Source organism: Xenopus laevis, chromosome 7L, assembly GCF_017654675.1.
Source record: "Xenopus laevis strain J_2021 chromosome 7L, Xenopus_laevis_v10.1, whole genome shotgun sequence".
Taxonomy (NCBI): Eukaryota; Metazoa; Chordata; class Amphibia; order Anura; family Pipidae; genus Xenopus; species Xenopus laevis.
Genome location: NC_054383.1, coordinates 5590986 through 5613853, shown reverse-complemented (window position 1 = coordinate 5613853; position 22868 = coordinate 5590986). Strand labels below are relative to the sequence as shown.

The window sequence follows — 22868 nt, the reverse complement described above, 5'->3', positions numbered from 1 at the left end:
CATTCCTTATTGTTTGTTGTCTTTGTTTGTGTGTTCACAAAAATGCCAAAATAAAAACATTTAAAAAAAAAATAGACCTCCCACCTATAACATCTACAGATGACACTTAAGCAACACTATAAAGGCAAGTAACATGTGATTAATCATACCATATTGGTGGGGATAAAAATGTCTTCTGGATTCACAGACAATGGGGATCCTTATCTTGGTGTTTGTGAAAACCTTCAGGCCCAGGCTCTAAAAGAAGCAAAAAACAACGAGCATTTAGTAGCTCATATAGATTTTCAACTTCAGCATCATTGCCCAATTCCCCATCCCAATCTGGTAACAAGGGGGATTTTTTAAGTGCAAAGCTTAATCATGATGGTAGCTCCAAGGTTCTCCTGCTTCAATCAGAAAACTTGCATGTGACTATGAACCAGAGAGGGGAAGGATTTACTGGTGCTGAGTGCAACTGTAGGAAAGTGCAAGGAGCCTTAAAGGGATACTGTCATGGGAAAACATGTTTTTTTTTCAAAACACATCAGTTAATAGTGCTGCTCCAGCAGAATTCTGCACTGAAATACATTTTTAAAAAGAACAAACAGATTTTTTTATATTTAATTTTGAAATCTGACAAGGGGCTAGACATATTGTCAACTTTCATTTAGAGGGAACTTTTGACTCTGTAATTATTATCTGAGCTGAATGCTTGTCCTCCTTTCTCTGATTTCCACTATCTCGTTCTCTCTGTGACCCTAGTAGCTGAGCTGCTTAGTTATTTTTATATAATTAATTTGGAAGCTTTTTCTTTTTCCCAATTCAGTATCATCGTTGTACATTTTTTAAATATTTTGGAAGTAATATACACATAATATGTTTCTGAAATCATCGCATTAGCTCATCTGGCAGGGAAGAGACCTTTAAGATTGTGTAGGTGTCTGTGTCCCAGTCTGGATTTGACGGCATGTAATAAATGCCATTTATAAAAAGGGGCTCCATTTCTAGGCAAGGGTCATCCCGAGGCTCTTCAAGAAAGTGTCCATCATGATTATATCCACTTAGGTCTTGTAGTGGTAGCAGATCATATATCTGGAAGGTAAGACATAGTGTAGGTCATTACAATTTCATGACCAGGGGTTACACGTGCAACAGTTTCGTGTATCGAATTAGTACCGATTGTGCAGAAAGTTCAGCCTCTGGTTTCAGGATCAGAACACTCTCATCTACGGCTCTCACTGCACACAAGGAAGAAGGGGCTGCGACCAAGTGGAGATTAGCTGGAGCACCTGGAAGAGCTTCACTGGGGGAAAATGAAAGCTCCACCTGACGGTAGAAAACAGAATTAGAAATACTGAAAAATGGGGGCACTGAGAATAAGCAATAAGGAAGGTTTAAGAGAATGTTTGAATTGTCAAAACCCATGGAAATTAATTCCATGACGGCCTTGGGATGAGAATCCTAACTATTACTTAAAGGTAAAGCTGTGAATGTGAGCTGCTGTTCCAAGGACATACCCAATTAGAAATGTCAGAACTGTCCAGTCGTTGCCTAGAAATCTGCCCAAGGTAGAATGTTTTGTAATGAAAGAGAATATAATGGATAATAGGGAAACCTATTTCATGCATCTCTATTAGATGGGTATAAAGTAGTGATTGTCCTATGGTCCTATGGTCCTATGGCCAGGGAAACCCTTGAAGATACAGCCTTTGATCTGACCCAACCCCCCACCTTCATAAATTGGATACACATAATGGAAACTTGCCCCTACAGTTTAAAAATAGGAGACAGGATTCAAATCTCATCCTAACTGGCACATGACCCAGGCTTTGAGTTGCATCTAAGCAAGCAACTGTCCGTTCTACCCAGTTTTCATCTTAGCTGTCCTTCAGCCTGAGCCCCCCTAGCAGGAGGTCTTACTCCACAGTATAAGAACCAATGGTATAAACAATAGGATGTTTGTATACGTCTGCCATTTTGTGGGAATTGTGCCTTAAATGAAAAAAAAAAACATAGGCAGATAAAGCAGTCAAGCGTACACATTTTGTTTCCATTTGTGGTGTGTTTGGGAAGCGTATTGAAAATGTGCATGGAGAAAAAAATGACTCTGGTTGTTGTGCATGGATTCTACTACAAATAAGACCTGCAACTTGTCATTGAGATCTTGCATACAAAGTGTTCTTTCACTGATAAAGATCTTGCATACTCATACAGAGAACCAGAGCTCACTATGGGCCTCACCTTGTTTGCAAAACATTTTTCCACCTTGAGGCTGATACTGTCTGCAATGACCTCCCCTGTGTTCAGAATCAGGTAGACTAAGAATTTGGCAGAAGGTGCAATATTTGTACCAGCAGTAAGCCGAAATTTGAAGGTCCCGCTTGCATCTGTGACAAAGTAATAAAACTTGGTGAGGAAAACCTACTTGGGGACCACTTTACCGCCACAATTTTTGAAAAAGCACAGTTTCCAAGAACGCGTGGCCCAGCTAACTGCAGAACCCAATTTGTAGCCAAGTTATACTGTATATAGTAAATACTTACTTTGATTTGGTGAGATTTCAACCTCATTTTTCCCATGTCCTGCAATGCCTCCCTTTGCCATTACCTGATGTGAGAAGAGAATATAGTGATACCAATCATCTCATCAGTAAGGTCTGATTAAGCTGTGTGTATGTACTGTATGAGCGAATGTGGGCCCAGGTATATAAGGGGACACTAACAGAGCTAGGATATGTGCAAGTGAGAGTCATTGTAGGGGTACCATATCAAAGCTATGGTACAGTAACAGAGATGAAATATGCGCAGGTATAGTGGGGTACAGTAACACTATACCTACATATAGTATAGTACAGTAACAAAAAGTCTTATAAGTACATGTACATAGGGTTCAGTAGAAAAGAGGCTGGTATAGCTAGGGCAATTTTTAGGCCCAGGTTTCACCAGGACATGATGGTGCACATCAGACTTTTCATCTGCTATAAACGTTACCGAAAGTAGGGCTGTCCAACTGTGAAAGTCTGCCTGCTGTGTTGCCTTACCATGTGTAAAGGTGGCCATACACAGCTCGTTTGGGGCTTTTGCCAAGTGAGCACATCTCTCCCTGAACAGATGAGTCTGCAATTTAACAGAATTTTTTACCCTGCCCAATTGACATCTGGCCGTCTTTCAGAAAGCCGTTGGATGGGGGCCATAAACTTTAATAGGTATCACTACAGAGATTAACTGGCCCCTGCATTGTTTCCACCTCAAATTCAGACTGTAATCCCCTGTATTGTTCACACATGTAATCCCCCCTGCATTGTTCACACTTGTAACACCTCTATTGTTCACACACCTAAAACTCTGTACTGTTCCCACCCAAGATCCAGACTGAAACTGCCCACATTGTTCACCAGTTCACACTCATACTAAAGGGGCACTAGCATTGTGTCACTGTATGTAGTACATTTTAGAGTGGTCCTGATAGTTTTCCCTGTCTCCTGTTCTGTTCTACCTTCCCTATGCTCCTGTGTGTGCCATTCTCTGCCTGTGTGTGCCATACTCTGCCTTACCTATGCTCCTGTGTGTGCCATTCTCTGCCTTCCCTATGCTCCCTGTATGTGCCATACTCTGCCTTCCCTATGCTCCCTGTGTGTGCCATACTCTGCCTGCGCCTGCCATACTCTGCCTGTGTGTGCCATACTCTGCCTGTCCTATGCTCCTTGTATGTGCCATACTCTGCTTGTGTGTGCCATACTTTGTCTGTGGAACATAAACATGGTATTTGTGCTGGGGGTTTGTTAGCATTTGAAAAGTATTGTTAGGGGCCCCTATGGTGTTAAATCATATGCCGGGGGTGTTGTGTTATCCACAGGGGATGAGGAGGTATATGGTTTTAAGGGTATGTCTTAACATAACTTTTTTCACATATGAGTGATAAGTGATATCCCTGCAGTGAGCACCAATCATTTTTTTTTTTAATGTGGACATGGTCTTGAGGTAACATGGATGTGGTTTATAGTGGGTGTGGTTTAAAAACAGGGAGTGGCTAAGACTGGCTTCTATTATCGGCCCTCCACCATGTAGGCCAGAAAAATTCCCTCCCTTGGTGCCACAGTAGTTGGACAGCTCTGACCTAAATCAGCCCTTATTTCTGATTTTCTCAGATTCACTGTCATCTGGTATGGTGCCTATGGATTGGAGAAAAGCTGATGTTATTCCAATATTTTAAAAGGGATTACGATCTCAGCCTGGCAATTATAGGCCAGTAAGTCTGACATCTGCGGTGGGCAAATTATTTGAAGGCTTGTTAAGGGATCACATTCAAAATTTTGTCCTAACGAATGGCATTATGAGCAACAATCAGCATGGCTTTATGAAGGATAGGTCATGTCAGACGAATTTGATTGCATTTTATGATGTGGTAAGTAAGATTCTGGACAGTGGGGGCAGTAGATGTGATCTATTTGGATTTTGCCAAAGCGTTTGATACTGTGCCCCACAAACGACTGCTTTATAAACTAAGGTCTATTGGGCTTAATGAAGTCGTTTGCACATGGATAGGAAACTGGCTACAGGATCGGTTACAGAGGGTGGTTGTTAATGGGACATTCTCTACTTGGAGTAAGGTTCTTAGTGGGGTCCCCCAGGGCTCAGTATTGGGTCCACTTTTATTTAACTTGTTCATTAATGACTTAGGGGAGGGTGTTGTAAGTAATGTATCAGTGTTTGCAGATGACACAAAATTATCAGCCCAATTAATTCCATCCAGGATGTGGCACTTGCAACAGGATCTTGACAAACTGGCAATCTGGGCAGCTAAGTGGCAAATGAGATTCAATGTTGATAAATGTAAAGTCATGCACCTGGGATGTAACAATATCCACTTATACCCTTAATGGGACTGCACTAGGCAAATCCATAATGGAAAAGGACCTTGGAGTCCTTGTAGATGATAAACTTGTCTGTAGCAAGCAATGCCAGTCAGCAGCATCAAGGGCAAATAAGGTCTTGACTTGTATTAAATGGGGCAGAGAGTCACGGGAGGAGGGGGTCCCACTGTATAGAGCACTGGTAAGGCCCCATCTAGAATATGCCATACAGTTTTGGTCTCCATCACTCAAACAGGACATTATTGTATTAGAGAGGGAACAGAGAAGGGCAACTAAGCTGTAAAGGGAAAATCTTAGCTATGAGGAAAGACTGGCCAAATTGGGGATGTTCACGCTGGAGAAGAGACGCTTAAGGGGTGATATGATGACTATGTATAAATATATAAGGGGATCATATAATAATCTCTCTAATGCTTTATTTACCAGTAGGTCTTTCCAGCTGACCCATTCCGATTAGAAGAAAAGAGGTTCCAGCTAAATATTGGGAAGGGGTTTTTTACAGTGAGAGCTGTGAAGATGTGGAATTCTCTCCCTGAATCAGTTGTACAGGCTGATACATTAGATAGGTATAAGAAGGGGTTGGATAGCTTTTTATCAAGTCAGGGAATACAGGGATATGGGAGATAGCTCATAGTCCAAGTTGATCCAGGGACTAGTCCGATTGCCATTTTGGAGTCAGGAAGGAATTTTTCCCCCTCTGAGGCAAATTGGAGAGGCTTCAGATGGGGTTTTTTTGCCTTCCTCTGGATCAACTGGCAGATAGGTAGTTAAAAAAAAAAAAAAAGAGGTTGAACTTGATGGACATTCTTTTTTCAACCTTAATTACTATGTTACAATGTTACTATGTATTATGCAGACCCCCCCCCCTCTTGTTAACTTTCTATTAGGACAAATGTTTCCTATGAGATCCTCCTTAAAATTTGTACCTTTTTGTGGTTTCCTTTAAGGTGGGTTGCGAGGTTCTACTTGTTTATTTTCTAGCAGGCCCACAGAAAATAAGAAGATCATTGAGTTCTTTTTTTATTGTCTGCCCTTTTATATACAGATGTATGGGACCACCAGTGAGATCTATGCCCTGGGACATATGTATGCACAGTAATTGTAGATCACGGTGCAGCAACAGAGCTATTTGCATGTGCAGGTGAGTTCCATGCAAGTATGTCAAGGATGGTCTCTGGGTTAAGCTAAAAAATATGAGCAACTACAAGTACTCACCAGATAGTAAAAAACTGCATTTGGTGTGTCTCCAACGCCCTCAGAGGAAAGAATAAAATGGACAATGATATTCTCTTGCTTTTGACACTCTAGAGTCTTGTAGATGGGCTGGATTTTCAGATAGCTTTTGTCCCTTGAGTGGAAATGTTTAACAATCTGCGTAGTATCCTCATATGATACACTCACAAAACTGTTACTGTAGCAGTATACTCTTTCCTTATATCTGGCCTGAAAAAAGAAAATGATGAGAAAGTAAGGTTGGGATGGATAAATTAATCAATTTAATAAAAAGAAAATGTGTGACAAATACCATGCTCAGAACATAAGCAATGAAAGGTCACTTTGAATGGTCACATGAGCATTTTCCCAGGGTCCACCAAAACAGGAAACTAATTTACAAAATTTTTCTGTAAAGGTTCAACCCCAAGATCCACTTTAGAAGACAATAAAATGTGGTTAGTCAATGGCCATATAATTTAAAGCTGAACCCTAAAGATAAATAGTCCAATGGCATTTTGTTCTAGCATCATCTATAAGTTTGTAGAATGTGTCTATTAGTTTTGTCACTGCCAAATCATCACCACAAACTTTGATATTTGTGAAATATGCCCAGGTGAGCCTGAAGATGAAATAATCTGAGGCACAATTTGTTTATTTTTCTGCTATCCTACTGATATCCAGTGTGTTTATCTCAAGCACAAGTTATTACTCTGATCTGAAGAGATGACTGCTGGAAATGGCTGGTGTCAATCAAGAATTCTGCTGTTCCGTCTTGCCCAGTGGTATAGGTGAAGTTGGTTCCATCTGTACCCACAAAGACCACCACTGTCTCATTGCTCATTGGATTTCCAGACCCATCCTCCAAGAATAACTGTGTAAAGAAGTTATATCAAAAGACAGTTATATAGAAAAGTTGACAGAATGGTTACAATCTTATCTTGTTTCGTCAGTCTGGAGATGTGAACCTCCTTGGTTTATTATACCTCCATACATTATACTTACCTGTCCATACAAGGGTAGGCCCTTTTTATAGTGGGAGTCAATATGCCTGAAAGACACTTTAGCCAGGGTGTTTTTAATCTCTGAAGAACCCTCTCCAGTCAATTCCATACCTGCCAAAGAGAGAAATCTTTATAGTCACCTGAGGTCCGCTTGATGTCCCCTTGACTTTCAACCAATGGTCTACAGATTGTGTCATACTGGCCTTGGACATAGTTTTCTGCCATACACTTGGACATTTATTTTAACAAAATTAATTTATATTATGATGAGACCCTTCAATATTTAGTTCTTCACCAATCAGAAGGTCTTATTCATAATTAACATATTTCTTGGTCCTTCAATATTTCACGGGTACCTTCTCGATAACATTTTAATTGTGTCATTCACTGGCCTCACCTGTCCCATCTTCTGTAATTTTGGCCGAAGCTATGATTTTATTCTTATATCCTGTGCGTCTCATTTGAAAGATTTTGGTGCTCACCACTTCAGAAAAACAGCCATTAGGACCAGCCTAAATAGAGAAAGTTTGATGCTGGTTTCATAAACTGGTCATGTCTTAAACTTGTATTTTTCTTTACACTGCCCTATTTTTCCATTAGAAAGATATATGAAGTTACTTACACGATGGTTTATCTCCTCACACACACTGTCTTTTTCCCCTTCACATAAATTGTAATGGCTTTCAAACTTTCTGCACACTTGGACACTGATCATTCCCAAAACTGGCTTTCCATATGTATATCTGATGAGAGGAAGAGAGAGAATTCAGTGTACATCCACTATATTCCTGGGAGATCTAATGACTGTCGCAGACAAGATGATCAGCAAGAAGAAGTTTAGGCTCATTAACTTGAGTAGCATATGGGAAGATGTCAAGTATGCACATCAATCCAATCTCAACACCTCTATAGGTCTTGATATATAGCCACTCACCCACACATATAAATGACTGCCATGATACATGATACAGTAGATGCTGCCAAAATTCTTATTGACTCTCTCATCATATCACGTCTAGACTACTGTAACTCTCTATCAATTGACCTTCCCTGCCAGAGACCACCACCTCTCCAGTCCATAATGAACACTGCTGCCAGACTTATACACCTCAGCAACCGCTCCTCCTCTTCCATGCCACTCTGCCAATCCCTGCACTGGCTTCCACTACCTTTCAGAATAAAATTCAAACTAATGACCCTGACATTCAAAGCACTTCATAACTCTGCCCCTCCCTACATCTCTGAACTCATCTCTAGATACCCACCCTACACTTTACTTCTCTTCTGACCTGCTCCTCAACTCTTTTCTCATTACCTCCTCACATACTAACATTCAAGACTTTGCAAGGGCTGCTGCACCCCTTCTCTAGAATTCTCTCCCACAGTCTGTCCGACTTTCTCCCACCCTTTCTGCTTTCAAACGATCTCTTATAACCCATTTATATAGAGAAGCCTTCCTTCATTTAGTTTAGCTACCAATGCAATACCATATGCTACACCTCTCACCTTATTTATTTCTGACCTTGCCCTCTCCCACATATTGTGTCTCATTCCCCTCACCTTTTAGATTGCAAGCTCTTTTACACAGGGCCTTCTTCACCTTTTGTACTTACTGTCGCTATGAATGTAATTCTGTATGTTCTTTGTATAAACACATTTATTTTACAGTGCTGTGAAATATGTTGGTGCTATTATTATTATTAATAGTAATAATAATAACAAATACAGAAGACACAGTACTTAGACACAGATAGACAAGAAGTCATAACTAAACAGCTGCATTTGAGCTTCCTTGATGCTTGGGCTTTCAGAAAATCTGCACTTTTGGAAACATTGTGCTAAGAGCAAATATTTAGTCCCATCCACTATATGTTCTTCCCAGGATTTAATTATAATTGTGGGTGCAAAATTCTGTTTGGGTTGAAAAAAGACAAAGTACATCAAGTCCAACCCCTCGAAATGAAACCCAGCCCCATACACACACCCCTCCCTACTTTCACATAAATTCAATATACCCATATCTATACTAACTATAGAGTTTAGTATCACAATAGCCTTTGATATTATGTCTGTCCAAATAATCATTCCCATTGTATTATACCTGACATGGGTCGTGCTCCCTGCCTAGTGGCAGACATGAGAAAAGCACCCAAGCATGAAAAAAAAGCAGGGGTTTCCTGCTTTGGTGCTATTCTCAATTTTAGCAAAGTAAACAATACCTTCAGCAGAGGTGTCAGATAGCTGCTCTGGTTAGCTGCCCATTGTTCTGTTGATAGGCTGCTGATGGGCTGATGGGGAAGGGAAGGGGTAATATCACTCCAATTTGCAGTGTTGCAGTAAAGAGTAACTGAAGTTTATCAGCGCACAAGTCACATGACTGGGGACAGCTGGGAAACTGACAAGATGTCTAGCCCTAAGCCAAATTTCAAAATTAAATATATAAAAATCTCTTTGCTCTTTTAAAAAACAGATTTCAGTGCAGAATTCTATTGGAGCTGCACTATTAACTTGTGTATTTAGAAAAAAAACATGTTTTCCCATGACAGTATCCCTTTAATGCTTATCCAGGGCAGGTGTTAAATACAGGCTTTAAACCATACTGAAAATATATAGGGAATAATGAACCCCCTATTATAATTTATTAGGAAATAAGAAGTCACAGAGGAGCTCCGTGACTCTATCTCCTCATAATTTACAACATTGGGTACATCATTTTTTATAATACACACGTTTCAGTGAATCATTATTGTGCCTTAAAATAGTAAACAAGGCTTTATATCATATGATACATGTTAAACTCACTTGCCACACACTGTCACCTGTATTGCCTCATCCAGGACAGTAACGACCGGTGGGAGTTTGACTTGAACCTCATATTTTGGTAGAACTGAAAGAAAGAAATAAAGAGACCAAGCTGAAACTCTAAACAGGAACATGATCTTTATCATTTTTGCTTCCAAATAAAAAGAGATATTTATTTATACAGGTATGGGATCTATTATCCAGAATGCTCAGGACCTGGGGTTTTCCGGATAACGTCTATTTCCATAATTTGGATCTTCATGCCTTATGTTCCCTAGAAAATCATTTAAACATTAAATAAACCCAAAAGGCTGGTTTTGCTTCTAATAAGGATTAATTATATCTTAGTTGGGATCAAGTACAGGCAACTGTTTTATTATTACACAGAAAAAAAAATCATTTGGAAAATTTTGGATTATTTGGATAAAATGGAGTCTATGGGAAACAGCATTTCCATAATTCTAAACTTTCTGGATAATGTTTTTCCGGATAACGGGTCCCATACCTGTACAAACATTTTAGCTTAACCTAGTTCCTTCCTCTGTCTCTCGAAGGTTCTCTTCTGACTTTACAGTATTTCTGCTCAACATTTTTGTTTAGAGGTGCAAGCCGGCAGAAAAACACCATAGGGCTTATTTATATCCACCAATGCAGTGGGCAACTTGTGGTTTTCACTACAGTGAATTGTGCGTAGCACCACTTTCATTATAAGAACTTATGTCAACCTGCTCTTCCAAATAGTCAGTCTGCCTTCTGTTATGAGACCTCTGGAGCTACTGTCACTTCTCAACCGGTTGGCAGTTCCTTTGTTTCCTTTAAATAGGCATGATTCTCTGCATTTTCTTTTCATATTTAAGAAAAGTCATATTTGGGCAAAGACTATTCAATATTTTTTCATACCATTATTTTCCTGATATTTATTAATGATTTTTGCCCCCAAGAATTTTACCTAAAATTGTTTGCCTGCATTGAGGTTATTATTATGTAAATTATTATTATATTATGTAAATTATTATTATATTATGTAAATTATTATCAACAGCCTTCATTTACATTATTATCTAGTTATATCGTTAATTTGGGTTTAAAAAAGGCAATAGTTCTCTAATATCAACACTAATTCCAATAGATCCCCAGTGCATATACAATATGCACAGATATACTCTTATACTATACTCTTACATATATATATATATATATATATATATATATACATATATATACATATATATATATATATATATATATATATATATATATATATATAATATATATATATAGATATATATATAGATATATATATAGATATATAGATATATATATAGATATATATACATACATACATATAACCAATACATACAGTAATTTAGCTTGTTGTATCTCTTAAGATCACAATAGCTTTGAATTATGCTTCAAGAAACCATCCAAGCCCTCATAAAGGAATTAATAGAATCTGGAAACCTCAATTCTCAAAGTCTAAGGGGGGCTCTTCTTTGTTCTTCTCATTATCTGTTTTTAATATCCTCACATATAATTATAAAGAAGAATTATGCTCCCTCACAAGTGCCCATTGTTGTACTAATTTTCCCAGCCTGGTTGCATATCTGTGCTCTCTCTCCAGCTCATTTATATCCTATTTAAGGACTAGAGCCCAAAACTACACTTCATTATAAATGAGGGGACTTATCAAGGACCTATAAAGAGGCAAATTTACGTTTTCATTCCTGGAGTTAATGCCCTTTTTTAGCTTTAGTAGCCATTGAGTGATACTGCCTAGAGTTACACAGTATGTTAGCCACAAAAATCCCCAGATCCTTTTCAATTAAGGATACCCCCAATACACTGCCACTCAGTGCTGCTCAGTTTTCCAGTTTTGTATCCGTTAGCCATCTCTCCATACAATTGCAAATATTATGTTCTAGGCTAACATTCCATTAATTTAATCAGTAATGTTCTCTGTTACTGTATCAAATACTTAAGCCAACTTTAAGTAGATTACATCCCCCCCCCCCACACACACACGTTTAGGTGTCTGCTTATCTCCCAATAGAAGAAAAATACAGTTTTAAAGGAAGAATTTTTATTCTTGCAGATACAATTTTTTTAAAAAAAAAATAGCTTTTAGTATTCTACTATAAATCTATAAATCCCTGAGCCAACATTAGTTTAAAAAGTATGGAGAATGCCCCATCTACCACCATGCATTGGTGAGTGAAGTTCTGTTTTGATCTTAATTAGATTTGAGAGACACTGCACTAAGGAGTTCAATCATTTCTCTAATATTCATGTCTATAGGAATCATTTAGCACTGGCACAGGCCCAAGGGGGTGACCGCATGCTGCCTATGTTCCATTCCATTCAACATTCTATGAGCAGATATAGTTGAATTTAGACTGCATGCGCAAACTCCATGGGAACAAGGTGTAATGTGCAAAAGAAATGGATCTTTGATACTATTGTGCCACATACCGTATTCCTCCACACTGAAATCATGGGTAATACGATTAGCTTTTTCTCTCTCTACCGTCACTTTGTATGTCCCAAGCTTAGGCTCAGGGCTGAGCTCAAAGGATTCCTGGGTAATGCCTTTTCTTCCTTCTAAATTCAGCCACTGGTTTATGCGGTTGCCCTGTGGGTCCTGCAAAACAGGTGCAATAAGGGGACTTTAACATTTGTTCTTTCTTTTTTTTTTATGTAAATGTTTTTATTGAGTTTTAAAACCAAAACAAGTAGGAATTTAACAAAAATGCAAAGTTGTAAAATGAGGCATCTCCAAACTGGTTATGGAGACTCGAGATATAGAACAGGAATACAATAATGATAACAATTGGAGTGTCTTATTTACATTTTACCAGAGTGAAAGTAAAAATAAAAGTAAAGTAACAAAAACAAGTTCTAAATCTAACAACCTGACAACACTCATATTAGCACCAGTGATACAATAGTTCTGTAAGGAATGTGAAGAAAATGGACGTATAGGTTTTAGCCACTACAGGAAAGACTATTTCTTGAGCCAGTCGAGGAAATGAAATTTTAAGTTAGAATCTGTTTGATCCCAAAATATTGACCAAGTTTCTGTAAATATACATACTTGAGTTGGATCTTCTGATTTAATCCTTATTGCTTCTTGCCAACAAAAATTATTTAGAAGAGACTGAACATTTCTATTTATCCAAACCTTGCCTATATTTAAACAGAGACATTAGCTGGTCCAAAGAAGAGCAACTATTTCGGCCAGTTCCAAGTAACTTGTATCAACATAATGTATGTAGAATTGCAGCATAATGTATGTAGAATAAAGAGCACAATCTTGGATGGGGTCATTTGCAAGAAAAGATAGTCAAATCTAACAACAATCATTGTTGTTTACAACTGTCCCTCCCACAAGTCTACAAGGCTAGTTTAAAGATTCTCAAAGGACTATGTATTTTTTGACAAAAACAAATATTGAAAGACTACTTACCGTAATGTAAACCACGGGATACTGAAAAACAAAGGTAAAGATGTTATCGATAGCTACTGATGAGCTTGAAAAATATTTATCTAGGACCTGTAGCTAGTAAAGGTATGGGATCCGTTATCCAGAAACCAGATTTTCTTTTTCACTGTAATAGTAAAACAGTAGCTTGACTTGATCCCAACTAAGATATAATTAATCCTTATTGGAAGCAAAACCAGCCTTTTTGGTTTATTTAATGTTTACATGATTTTCTAGTAGACTTAAGGTATGAAGATCCAAATTACAGAAAGATCCCTTATCCAGAAAGCTTCAGATCCAGAGTATACTGGATAAAAGGTCCCATACCTGTACTGGCTAGTGTTTTAATTCTAATGTTGTCTGGTTGGAACCCTACAGAGATACAGGTTGAAGAGTTAGAATCTGGCACACAAAAAGTACATTCATTAGATTAACTGATATCCATGTAGAGTAGATCTCAAATATTCAGGATTGGGAAATTGCTTTTAGTCAATCTCTACTAAGAAGTTTAAAGTTATGTAACTAAATGCAGGGCCCCATTAAGAGGCTTTTCTTGGTCCATGCAACGTGAACATTCTTTAGTGTATAAGGTGGCAATGAAATCAAATGTTACTTTGTGCTCTTCCAAAGCTAGAATGAGGGGGGCACTACACTATCTGAAAATCCCAAATTAATCCCCTCTTGTATTATATGAGATTAATTTTGGCCAGCTGCATAAGATGAACATAATCCATTAGTGCTTTCATTCAAAGACACTTTTGCACTTCCACATGGTTGCCAATGCATCCTCCTTGCCTTTTCTGAATGATATGCAAAATCTTTGTCTGTTGCTAAGACACCCTAGAACTACCATCATCCTGGACCTGGCGTGTAGCTCCAGGATTCCAGACTCACATCAAGTGAATCAAACACCATTTTTAACATATTCTTTGGAAGACGACTTCTCTTCTTCCATTGAAAGCCAAATGCTGTAAAGCATGGAGTCACTAAAGGTCTCTTTTGAGAGCAAAATGGTTATGAATTTATTTTCTTTAGGCTTTTATTGGGTGTTTTGGTTAACAAAGATGTGTTTTAGAAGTAGAAAGAATGAGGACCAGGCTTCTGAAGGTCTCCAGCAAGTGGACGAGGAAGCTCTCATTTTTTTAAGTTCTACAAGACGTAACAATATATTTATTATGAAACAACATGACTAATGATTGCCGGGAAATGTTCTTTTCCTATAAACTATAAATGTCTTACCTTTTCAGATATAGGGTAAAAGTTCTCATCCAGGCATGCAATGCGGAACTGGACTAAAGAAAGGGGAATTAAAGTGTCAGTAGTAATTCGCAAAGAATAGCTGATCACACAAAAAGCATTTACAATACAAAAGGGAGACCAAATAATAATCTACTTTATTTTAAAAACAAAACAGGCTGCCAAAAGGAGGAAATGTCTAGATTGGTGGCCTTATTTTGTTTTTAATGGGAGTGCCTCCTCCATATACATCATTACGTTGGTTTAGGGATCTCTTTTTTGGAGGTGCACCATTGTCCAACAGAATTTTCTACTGTAGATTCCATACCAGCACAATGACTACCCATTTCAAGACAAAGTCATCAAAATGAATCCAGGTTTAGTGGATATTTATGGTTTCTAATTCTGAAATATATTCTACTCAAAATATAACTATAAAAATGTTAAATCATAAGGTCTGACCTTTCTGTCCTGGTTTGTAGATGGGTTTGTCAGTTTGAACAAACACGGGATTCTGCAGAGGTTTGATCAAGACATTTCTCTGAGATTTAAAGTGCAAGGAGTCTCCATGAACATGCAGAGCGAGAATGGCGACCTCCTGCGCCTCTAACTTGGGGGTCTATAAGACAAGAAAAGAAAAATAGTTACCGTAAGTTGAATGCAAAGCTGGGAGATGTAGAACAGGATCAAACAGAGAATGGAACTAGATTGAGCTTCTCGAAGTTAAAATTAAATATAACTAAAGGCGGCAAAGTTTGGCAGATTTTTTCAGATGAAGGTTAAGCCTTTACATCTGATCATGACTCAAAATAGGACAGCTGACCAGACAGCTGACCAGATTTAGAAGAATGATTAAACAGGAAATCAACCTGTGCCAATCAAATCTGTACCATTATTCTTGTGGTCCCTAATATCAGAATTTTTTACGGGGTCCCTAGCATGCTAAGGTTATAAACCATCTATAAACTATCATGTTTTCCACCATGTTCTAGAACAATGATCCCCAACCAGTAGCTTGCAAACTACATGTTTCTCACCAACCCCTTGGCACAACATGGCAAGAATGGCCTACCCCATAACCATTGCCAATGACCAAGCTCAGTAGATTTTGGTATAAAGTAGGAAGTATCTCTATTGATGGACTCAAGGATTGGCCGATGCATGGTAGACTGACTAGATGATCTATTAAAAACACCTCCCATGGATGTAGAGATGGTAGGTCAGGCTAAAATTATTTCAACTGCCCAATTAACTATCCTAAGGTATGGGTCTAGCTATAGTAAATCTGCTTATCTACAACATAGGGAACAAGAGAATGAATCATGAAAATGGTGGTCCCAGGGAGTTTTTAATCGCACCATAAAAGTGACACAGTCATCTTCTTCTTTCTTTGTGACTTGTTTCTCCAACAAGGTGTGATTTTGCCTCTGAAGGTGGAGGGTCAGTGTCACTGTAACAGTCTCATTGAGATGGGTGAGCAGCAGGCAGAACTTCTCCTCACCTCCCCCATGCAGGACAGTGGGCACCAGCAACATGTACTGTCTGTAAGTCCAGAGATACAGAAAAAAGTTATATTTAGGCCCTAGCAGGTCACCTCTTGCCGATGTGACCAAGAATTTCTGATGTCAATACCCATGAATTGAACAATCCACCATATATCACATTCAAAACAGTTGTCAATAGAGTCTTTAATGGCATTTCTCTATTTATAAGGGGCTGACCAGAGGGAGGCACATTGGCAAACCCACCTCTCAAGCTGTAGAAAGTAGTTGATAAGGTGCATTCCTTATATCTAGGTGTGTTATTCCTTTACTTATTCATTGATTCCATGTAACATATATAAATAGGATGGTGTCTGGAGTCTGGAACAATGAAATGTTTCCTATAAGTACCGTATATACTCGAGTATAAGCCGAGTTTTTCAGCCCCCAAAATATGCTGAAAAACTCTACCTCTGCTTATACTCGGGTCAAGCGCAAAAACGGTCGCCGGCGTCTCAGAACGGTCGCCGGCGTCTCAGAATAGTCGTCGGCGCCTCAGAATAGTCGCCGGCGCCTAAGAATAGGCGCCGGCGCCTAAGATTAGTTGCCGGTGTCCAAGAATAGTCGCCTGCGTCCAAGAATAATCTCCAAGAATATTCGCCGGCGTCCAAGAATGGTCGCCGGCATACAAAAACGAGACGCCGGCACCTCCAATGGGAGCAGAAACCCTCAATTTTTTGATTGAAACTTACCAGAAGCTGCTGCATTTCTCACCCTAGGCTTATACTTGAGTCATTAAGCTTTCCCAGTTTTTGGAGGTAAAATAAGGTACCTCGGCTTATACTCGGGATAGCTTATACTCGAGTATATACGGTAGTCATTTATACTGTTTAAAAATCATCAGAAATGGCAGCCTTACCCTATAATGGAATTCATTTAAGGGACAGAGGAGGTTCCATAAAGGTATCTGTCTCTATGTAGTTAATTATTATTTAAAAATAAAAACTGCCCTCCTCCATCCTGTAAATTACTGTGGAACAGCCTGTTCTTGGGAGAACCTGATTGATTGCCAGGAGAGAACATGGGAAAATATTTGCTAAATAGGCTATAAATTCATTGCCAAACTGTTTGGGGTACAAGGCTGAGTGTGTTTCTACCAAATAAAAGGAATGAGAGCAGCTGTTTTGCTTTGCTCAGCCCTCTCTCCTCTTTAGTCTCACTGAGTTGCACAGTGGAGCCACAATCCAGCCAAATCCAAGTTACTGTATATCGAGTCCAAAACTAACACAGACCTCTTACTGTAACCCTCACCTTGTAGAGGCCATTGGACCCTGAGTCTAAGCTTGCACAACCTGGAGTGTGTGCACAACATTATCCCCCCTGCTAACAGATCTCTCCATATAACAGTAATATGAGTTTTGTGCACCAACTGCCACTTTACTTTTATTTAACACAGAGCCTAAGCTCAATTTTTTTTTCTTGTGGGTGAAGAATAGTGTATGAGTGGCATTTATTATCCTTGTGACCAGAGTCTAATTCTGCATGCGTTATAATGTTTTTGAAGTGTTTATTTAGGGTTTGGAGTTTTATCCCCACTTGTTGTCCAAAATTTGGTTAATCTTCTACTTAGCCTCTGCGACCTCCTTACCTCTAGTATTAGTTTTGGGTTCCATTTGTGTTTAATCTGTATGCTCAATGTTTCAGCCCATTTATTGTACAGCTCCAAAGAATATGTCATTGCATGGCGAGTTCTGATAATAAAGTGTAGTGCAGAACAAGCTCAAAAGCGATATGAAAATGTATTTTAACTAGTCCCCTACTACAGTTCCAGGGGTACCCAGGATACAAATAAGCACTCACCTCAAATCTCCCCCTAACTGGCCTTAAGACTGGGCCCCCTTAGCTCATAACAAGGTTACAGATATATAGAAACATTGGGGTAACAGTCACCCTGATATAGTTCCAGGAGTACCCAGGGCACAAATAAACACTCACCCCAAATCTCCCCCAACTGACCTTCAGACTGGGCCACCTTAGCTCATAACAAGGTTACAGATATATAGAAACATTGGGGTGTCACCCTGCTATAGTTCCAGGGGTACCCAGGGCACAAATAATCACTCACCCCAAATCTCCCCCTAACTGACCTTCAGACTAGGCCCCCTTAGCTCATAACAAGGTTACAGATATATAGAAACATTGGGGTAACAGTCACCCTGCTATAGTTCCAGGGGTACCCAGGGCACAAATAAACACTCACCCCAAATCTCCCCCTAACTGACCTTCAGACTGGGCCACCTTAGCTCATAACAAGGTTACAGATATATAGAAACATTGGGGTAACAGTCACCCTGCTATAGTTTCCATTGGACGGCAAATATGCACTATCCCCAAATATGATCCTACATTTTCAAACTATTAATACCATAGGTTCCACTATTTATCCCTCTCCAAGAAAAGCTTCCAACAAATAATTGAGCTTTGAGCCATACATGAATTGAGCTAAAAGATCTTTGAGATAACATTGCTCACAGGTCCTACCTGAAATGCATTGCTTACACTACTGAGAGATTTTGTTACATCAGTTGGGTTTAGAAAGCTTGGATAGGCAAATGAATAAACAACTCATGCAGTGCAATAAAAACAAAATATTTCCTTACGGATCAGGAGGTGCAGCATCTCCCCCAGGCAAGGCAGTGAATAGCAAGCACAGGGCAAGAGCGGAGCTCCACATGTTTCTGGCTGGGTGCTCTTGTCTGAATGAGGAGGAGAACTGGAAGGAGACAGAGGTGTTTATGAAGCCGCCCCTGGGTGCACCTTCCTACAGCCTCCCAAACCCACTCACTCTGACCCGCTGCACTGTGGCAACATATTTACCTTGTGTCTGTTTGCTGGAAGTTTATCCTATTACTGATCAACACTGATTGGCTTGTGTGCCGGGGGGGGGGGGGGAGGTGGTGCCACACTGGAAACACATGCAATAGGATTCTAAGTAATTGTAAATATTTGGGTAAAGGTAAAGAAGCACAGGAAATAGCAGCCAGAATTCCATTGTCATTTTGGTTCTAATATGGCAAAAACATAAAAGTAATGCAGTAGATAAAGCACATCTGTCCACCCTAGAACCTTACTTTATTATTGGTAGAAAGAAAGCCCTTATAATTTATTAGGGATAATCCACTGTGCCACTCTTTTCATTTGTGGAGATAGCTAGTTAAAAAACACATACACATGATAATAACCATCAAAAATTTGCCAAATTGTCATCAGAAAAAAAGAAAATTAATATCATTCTTTTCCTGGCCATCCTCCGAGTCAACGTGTAAATTTACTAATGGGTTAATCTCCTGCTACTCCCAGCTAGTTAATTAGATAATAAGAATAAGTTAATTTTAAGAACCCATAAAGCCCACCCCCACCTGGCTCACATCAGTCTATTTATAAAGCCACCATAGGGAGGGCATGTTGTCAGAAGGTCTTTTTTCCTGTCCATCCCCCGTCAACATGAAAATTTACTAATGGGTCATACCCAAGCAATAAAACCACAACGGAGGGAAGATAATTATCCTTAAATGTATATGGCCCAACAGGCTAAAAAAGAGAACTGACTGTCCAAACTGGACCTAAGATGAAGACATAACATCTAATATGCAGTGTCGAAAAAAAAGGTAGTAGGGGTAACTGCAGAAACATTTCAGAAGACACTCCTGCCTCTGATGCCCAGGAGGCTACCACACCGCGTGTCTAATGCACCTTACTCCCCTAGGAAAATAGTTGCCCTGCTATTTATAAGAAATTGATATGGTCTTGACCACCCAGGAAAGAGTAGATTTGGAGCCTAGTTTCCCTTTTCTCCTTCCTGCTGGCACAGCAAACAGTATTCTAGACTTTCTGAAGTCTTCTCTTCTTCTGAAATAAATCTCAAAACATCTTATGACTATATCTATATTTGAATCCTCCTCCTGATACGATGCTGGAGGCTCCAAGGACAGCAATACAATTGGTTAATTAATGTGGAACGTAGAAACAACTTAAGGCAGGATACTGAGGATTGGTCTGAGAATTACTTTCTTCTCATGGAACATCCTGAAAGGAGCATTTATGGAAGGGCCTGGACCTCGAAGGGCTGACGTAAGGCCACTAGAAAAAAGTTTAAATGCTCAGTGGTGCAGTAGAAAGGGATCTCAGATCAAGAGGATGACCCCAGTTTGGACAAATAGACCTAGTTAATGGACAAATTTTGAGTACTGATTGGAAGAACGTATCTATTAATGGTTATTTCGACCACCTCTTCTCCAAAATCGCTTACAATGCAGAGACTTCATCCTTCAGAGTACTGAGCCTCAGACCCTTTTTGTAGCCCTTCCTTAACAAACTTCAGGATATCCACCACATATGCTGTTAAGGATTAAGATGCATCTCAACAGCCCAGGAAGATAATATCTGCAATGCTACTACACTGCAACCTACACTCTGGGGAAAGCCAGTTTGTTCCATTAGTTTTGGGCCAACTTGTGCATCACTAACTAGGGCTCTAGCCTATCATTAGATGCTATAAGGAGAACTTAAGGGTGCCTCAGGGACCTTGTCCTAACCACCTGCTTAAGCCAAGTATTAAGTACAAGGCTCACTAGATGATGCACTAACAAAGGCACAACCGGCACATGGATGCAGCTCTCTCTTGCACTGCACCTGGATAAGGCCAAAGATCAATGCATCTGGCACACAAGTGAACTCAAGTCTGTGCCCAAAAGCGCAAACATTTTAGCCTACATTAGCTTGTTTATTAAAGAGTTCTCAAAAATGATTTCACAATACTAAATATTGGCCTTATCAAACTGTTTGCACTCCCACTTACATTCTGCCGAACTTTGTCCTTATATGTATGGTCAGAAACAGGACATCTGCAAATTGTGGCTTTGGTTTATTGTATGAATAAATGATTTAAGAAATGATTATATCTTCATTGATAACCACACAAATCTGGGTGAGGCAGGAATGTATGAATATTTAATAATAGAACAGCAGCAAGACAGGACAGTTTCACTGGACACTAAACAGATCTCTTATTTTTGACTTGCTTTGCTTTTCTGCAAAATGTGAGCATAGAGGTCAAAAGCCGAGGACTATTGCCCATGTTATATGCAAAATGCACAATGTGAATTGTTTGTGAAAGTGGAAACGTATATAATGGATAGAAATAAAGTTCTGTAGAAATAAATACAGTATGTAACTGCTTCCTAAAAATAATATACACTTTGTTTTAAAGTAGCCACAAAAGAACTGGTTACCAGATTATCAGCCCATGTATGGCCCCTCCCTGATTGCCTCCTAGATATATAAGTAAGATAACATTGCTTAATGGGGTGGTTGACCTTTAAGATAACTTTTTCTAAGTTTTAAAAAGAGGAAATTGAAGTAGGATAGTACCGGAGAACTAGAACATCTATAAAAAAATGTGTAAATTTGAAATGTTTTATGAATGAAAAAAGTAAACCCCCTCTCTCCAACCACCGACCAATTCTTAATCTCTACCCACGGACAAATGTGCCGATACAAAGAAGGTGCTAAAATGATACTATATAGTCATTAGTGTAATTCATTAATGGTTGTAATTAATTGATAACGTCGTTCAATAAAAATCAATTGATTAAAGTGCCTGTGCTAATTTAATATACGTTCTATCAATGCTCTAAAGTGATGCGTGCCAATTAATTATAAACAATAAATATTAACTATTCAGCCAATAGGTTTGCCACAGTCATAGATTCAAACAACCAAGTTACCTTCAAAATACAAGGTACTGTTTCATGATTACGAAAAAAAAGGAATATATTTTTTAGAATTCCAGTTATTTGCTAAAAACAGACTCTGTGGGAGATGACCTTGCTGTAATTCAGAGCTTTCGGTTTTTGGGTAAGGGATCTAACTACCAATATATTCCTCATATCTTTACAGAGATTTTTCATCATTCACATCATCCCCTTCTCCTAGTGGAGCTTCCAATCCAATGACTCTGTTATAGAGTTTCTTTACGTTGATTGAACTTGAATGACCTTAAAATGGAGTTTTTTCTCCGAAAAAACTCTACATGAACTCAGTAGGTTTAAGGTGGCATACTATAGCATTCAAGTTGTTCCCAGGGTCAAGTCATGATAAATCTCGAATTTGAGTTTGGATTGTTCTCAACTCAAATTTATGAGTTTTGACCAACAATCCAACTCGAAAATTGGAATTTGAATTTACAATTCAAATCTTAATAAATCTTCCCCTTAATATTGCAGTTCAGGGGATACAATAAAAACTTCTTACAGACAGTGTCTCGACTGGAATCAAACCTGGGACACAACTGCTCCCCCATCTCGACTCCCTACATCTCCACTTTTCCTACATTTATTTACTTCTGTGCTTTCAACCTCTCTCCACCCATTTCTCCTAAATATTCCCCCATCCACCTTGCTTACGCCTTCAATCTACCATTCACTCCCTCCATTTACTCCCTCTCTTCTGATGGCCTCTTTTTCCTTTCTATCATTCCTTCCATTGCCATTACCCATATTTTTGTTTTATTCTACTAACTCTTTCTTTTAGCCTTTCCGTTCTCCATGTTTTGCTTACCCAACTATCTCAGTAGTCGTACTTAACAGAGGGCAAAGAAATTAGAAGGAATAGGCCCAGCAAGTGTAGTATCAAAAAAGAAAGAGAAGAAATGTCCAAGTAAAATGTGCACCTTGCAAAAAATAGGACTACAGGAAGCACAACAGCGTCTGCTCAATATGTTGATAGTTATTGATAGTGATCAA

At 39.0% G+C, this 22868-nt stretch overlaps 1 protein-coding gene across 2 annotated transcripts in view; it reads right to left on the bottom strand.

The window, feature by feature from the left end:
* Positions 1 to 22868, bottom strand: part of LOC108696033 (alpha-2-macroglobulin) — a 69811-nt gene that overhangs the window by 16686 nt on the left and 30257 nt on the right. The window contains exons 1-17 of one of the 2 annotated variants that reach the window (XM_018225013.2): positions 18726 to 18883; positions 15943 to 16126; positions 15047 to 15203; positions 14588 to 14640; positions 13334 to 13354; positions 12340 to 12508; positions 9871 to 9955; positions 7691 to 7811; positions 7466 to 7580; positions 7070 to 7179; positions 6777 to 6938; positions 6068 to 6295; positions 2523 to 2586; positions 2221 to 2366; positions 1156 to 1305; positions 901 to 1071; positions 150 to 237 (exon numbers count right to left, since the gene is read on the bottom strand). In XM_018225013.2, coding sequence (XP_018080502.1) covers positions 150 to 237; positions 901 to 1071; positions 1156 to 1305; positions 2221 to 2366; positions 2523 to 2586; positions 6068 to 6295; positions 6777 to 6938; positions 7070 to 7179; positions 7466 to 7580; positions 7691 to 7811; positions 9871 to 9955; positions 12340 to 12508; positions 13334 to 13354; positions 14588 to 14640; positions 15047 to 15203; positions 15943 to 16126; positions 18726 to 18799 — 2098 coding nt within the window. In that variant the 5' untranslated portion in view covers positions 18800 to 18883. Of the gene's footprint in view, positions 1 to 149; positions 238 to 900; positions 1072 to 1155; positions 1306 to 2220; positions 2367 to 2522; positions 2587 to 6067; positions 6296 to 6776; positions 6939 to 7069; positions 7180 to 7465; positions 7581 to 7690; positions 7812 to 9870; positions 9956 to 12339; positions 12509 to 13333; positions 13355 to 14587; positions 14641 to 15046; positions 15204 to 15942; positions 16127 to 18725; positions 18884 to 22868 lie in introns of those variants that run through there. The other variant, XM_041570163.1, reaches the window with a different exon arrangement.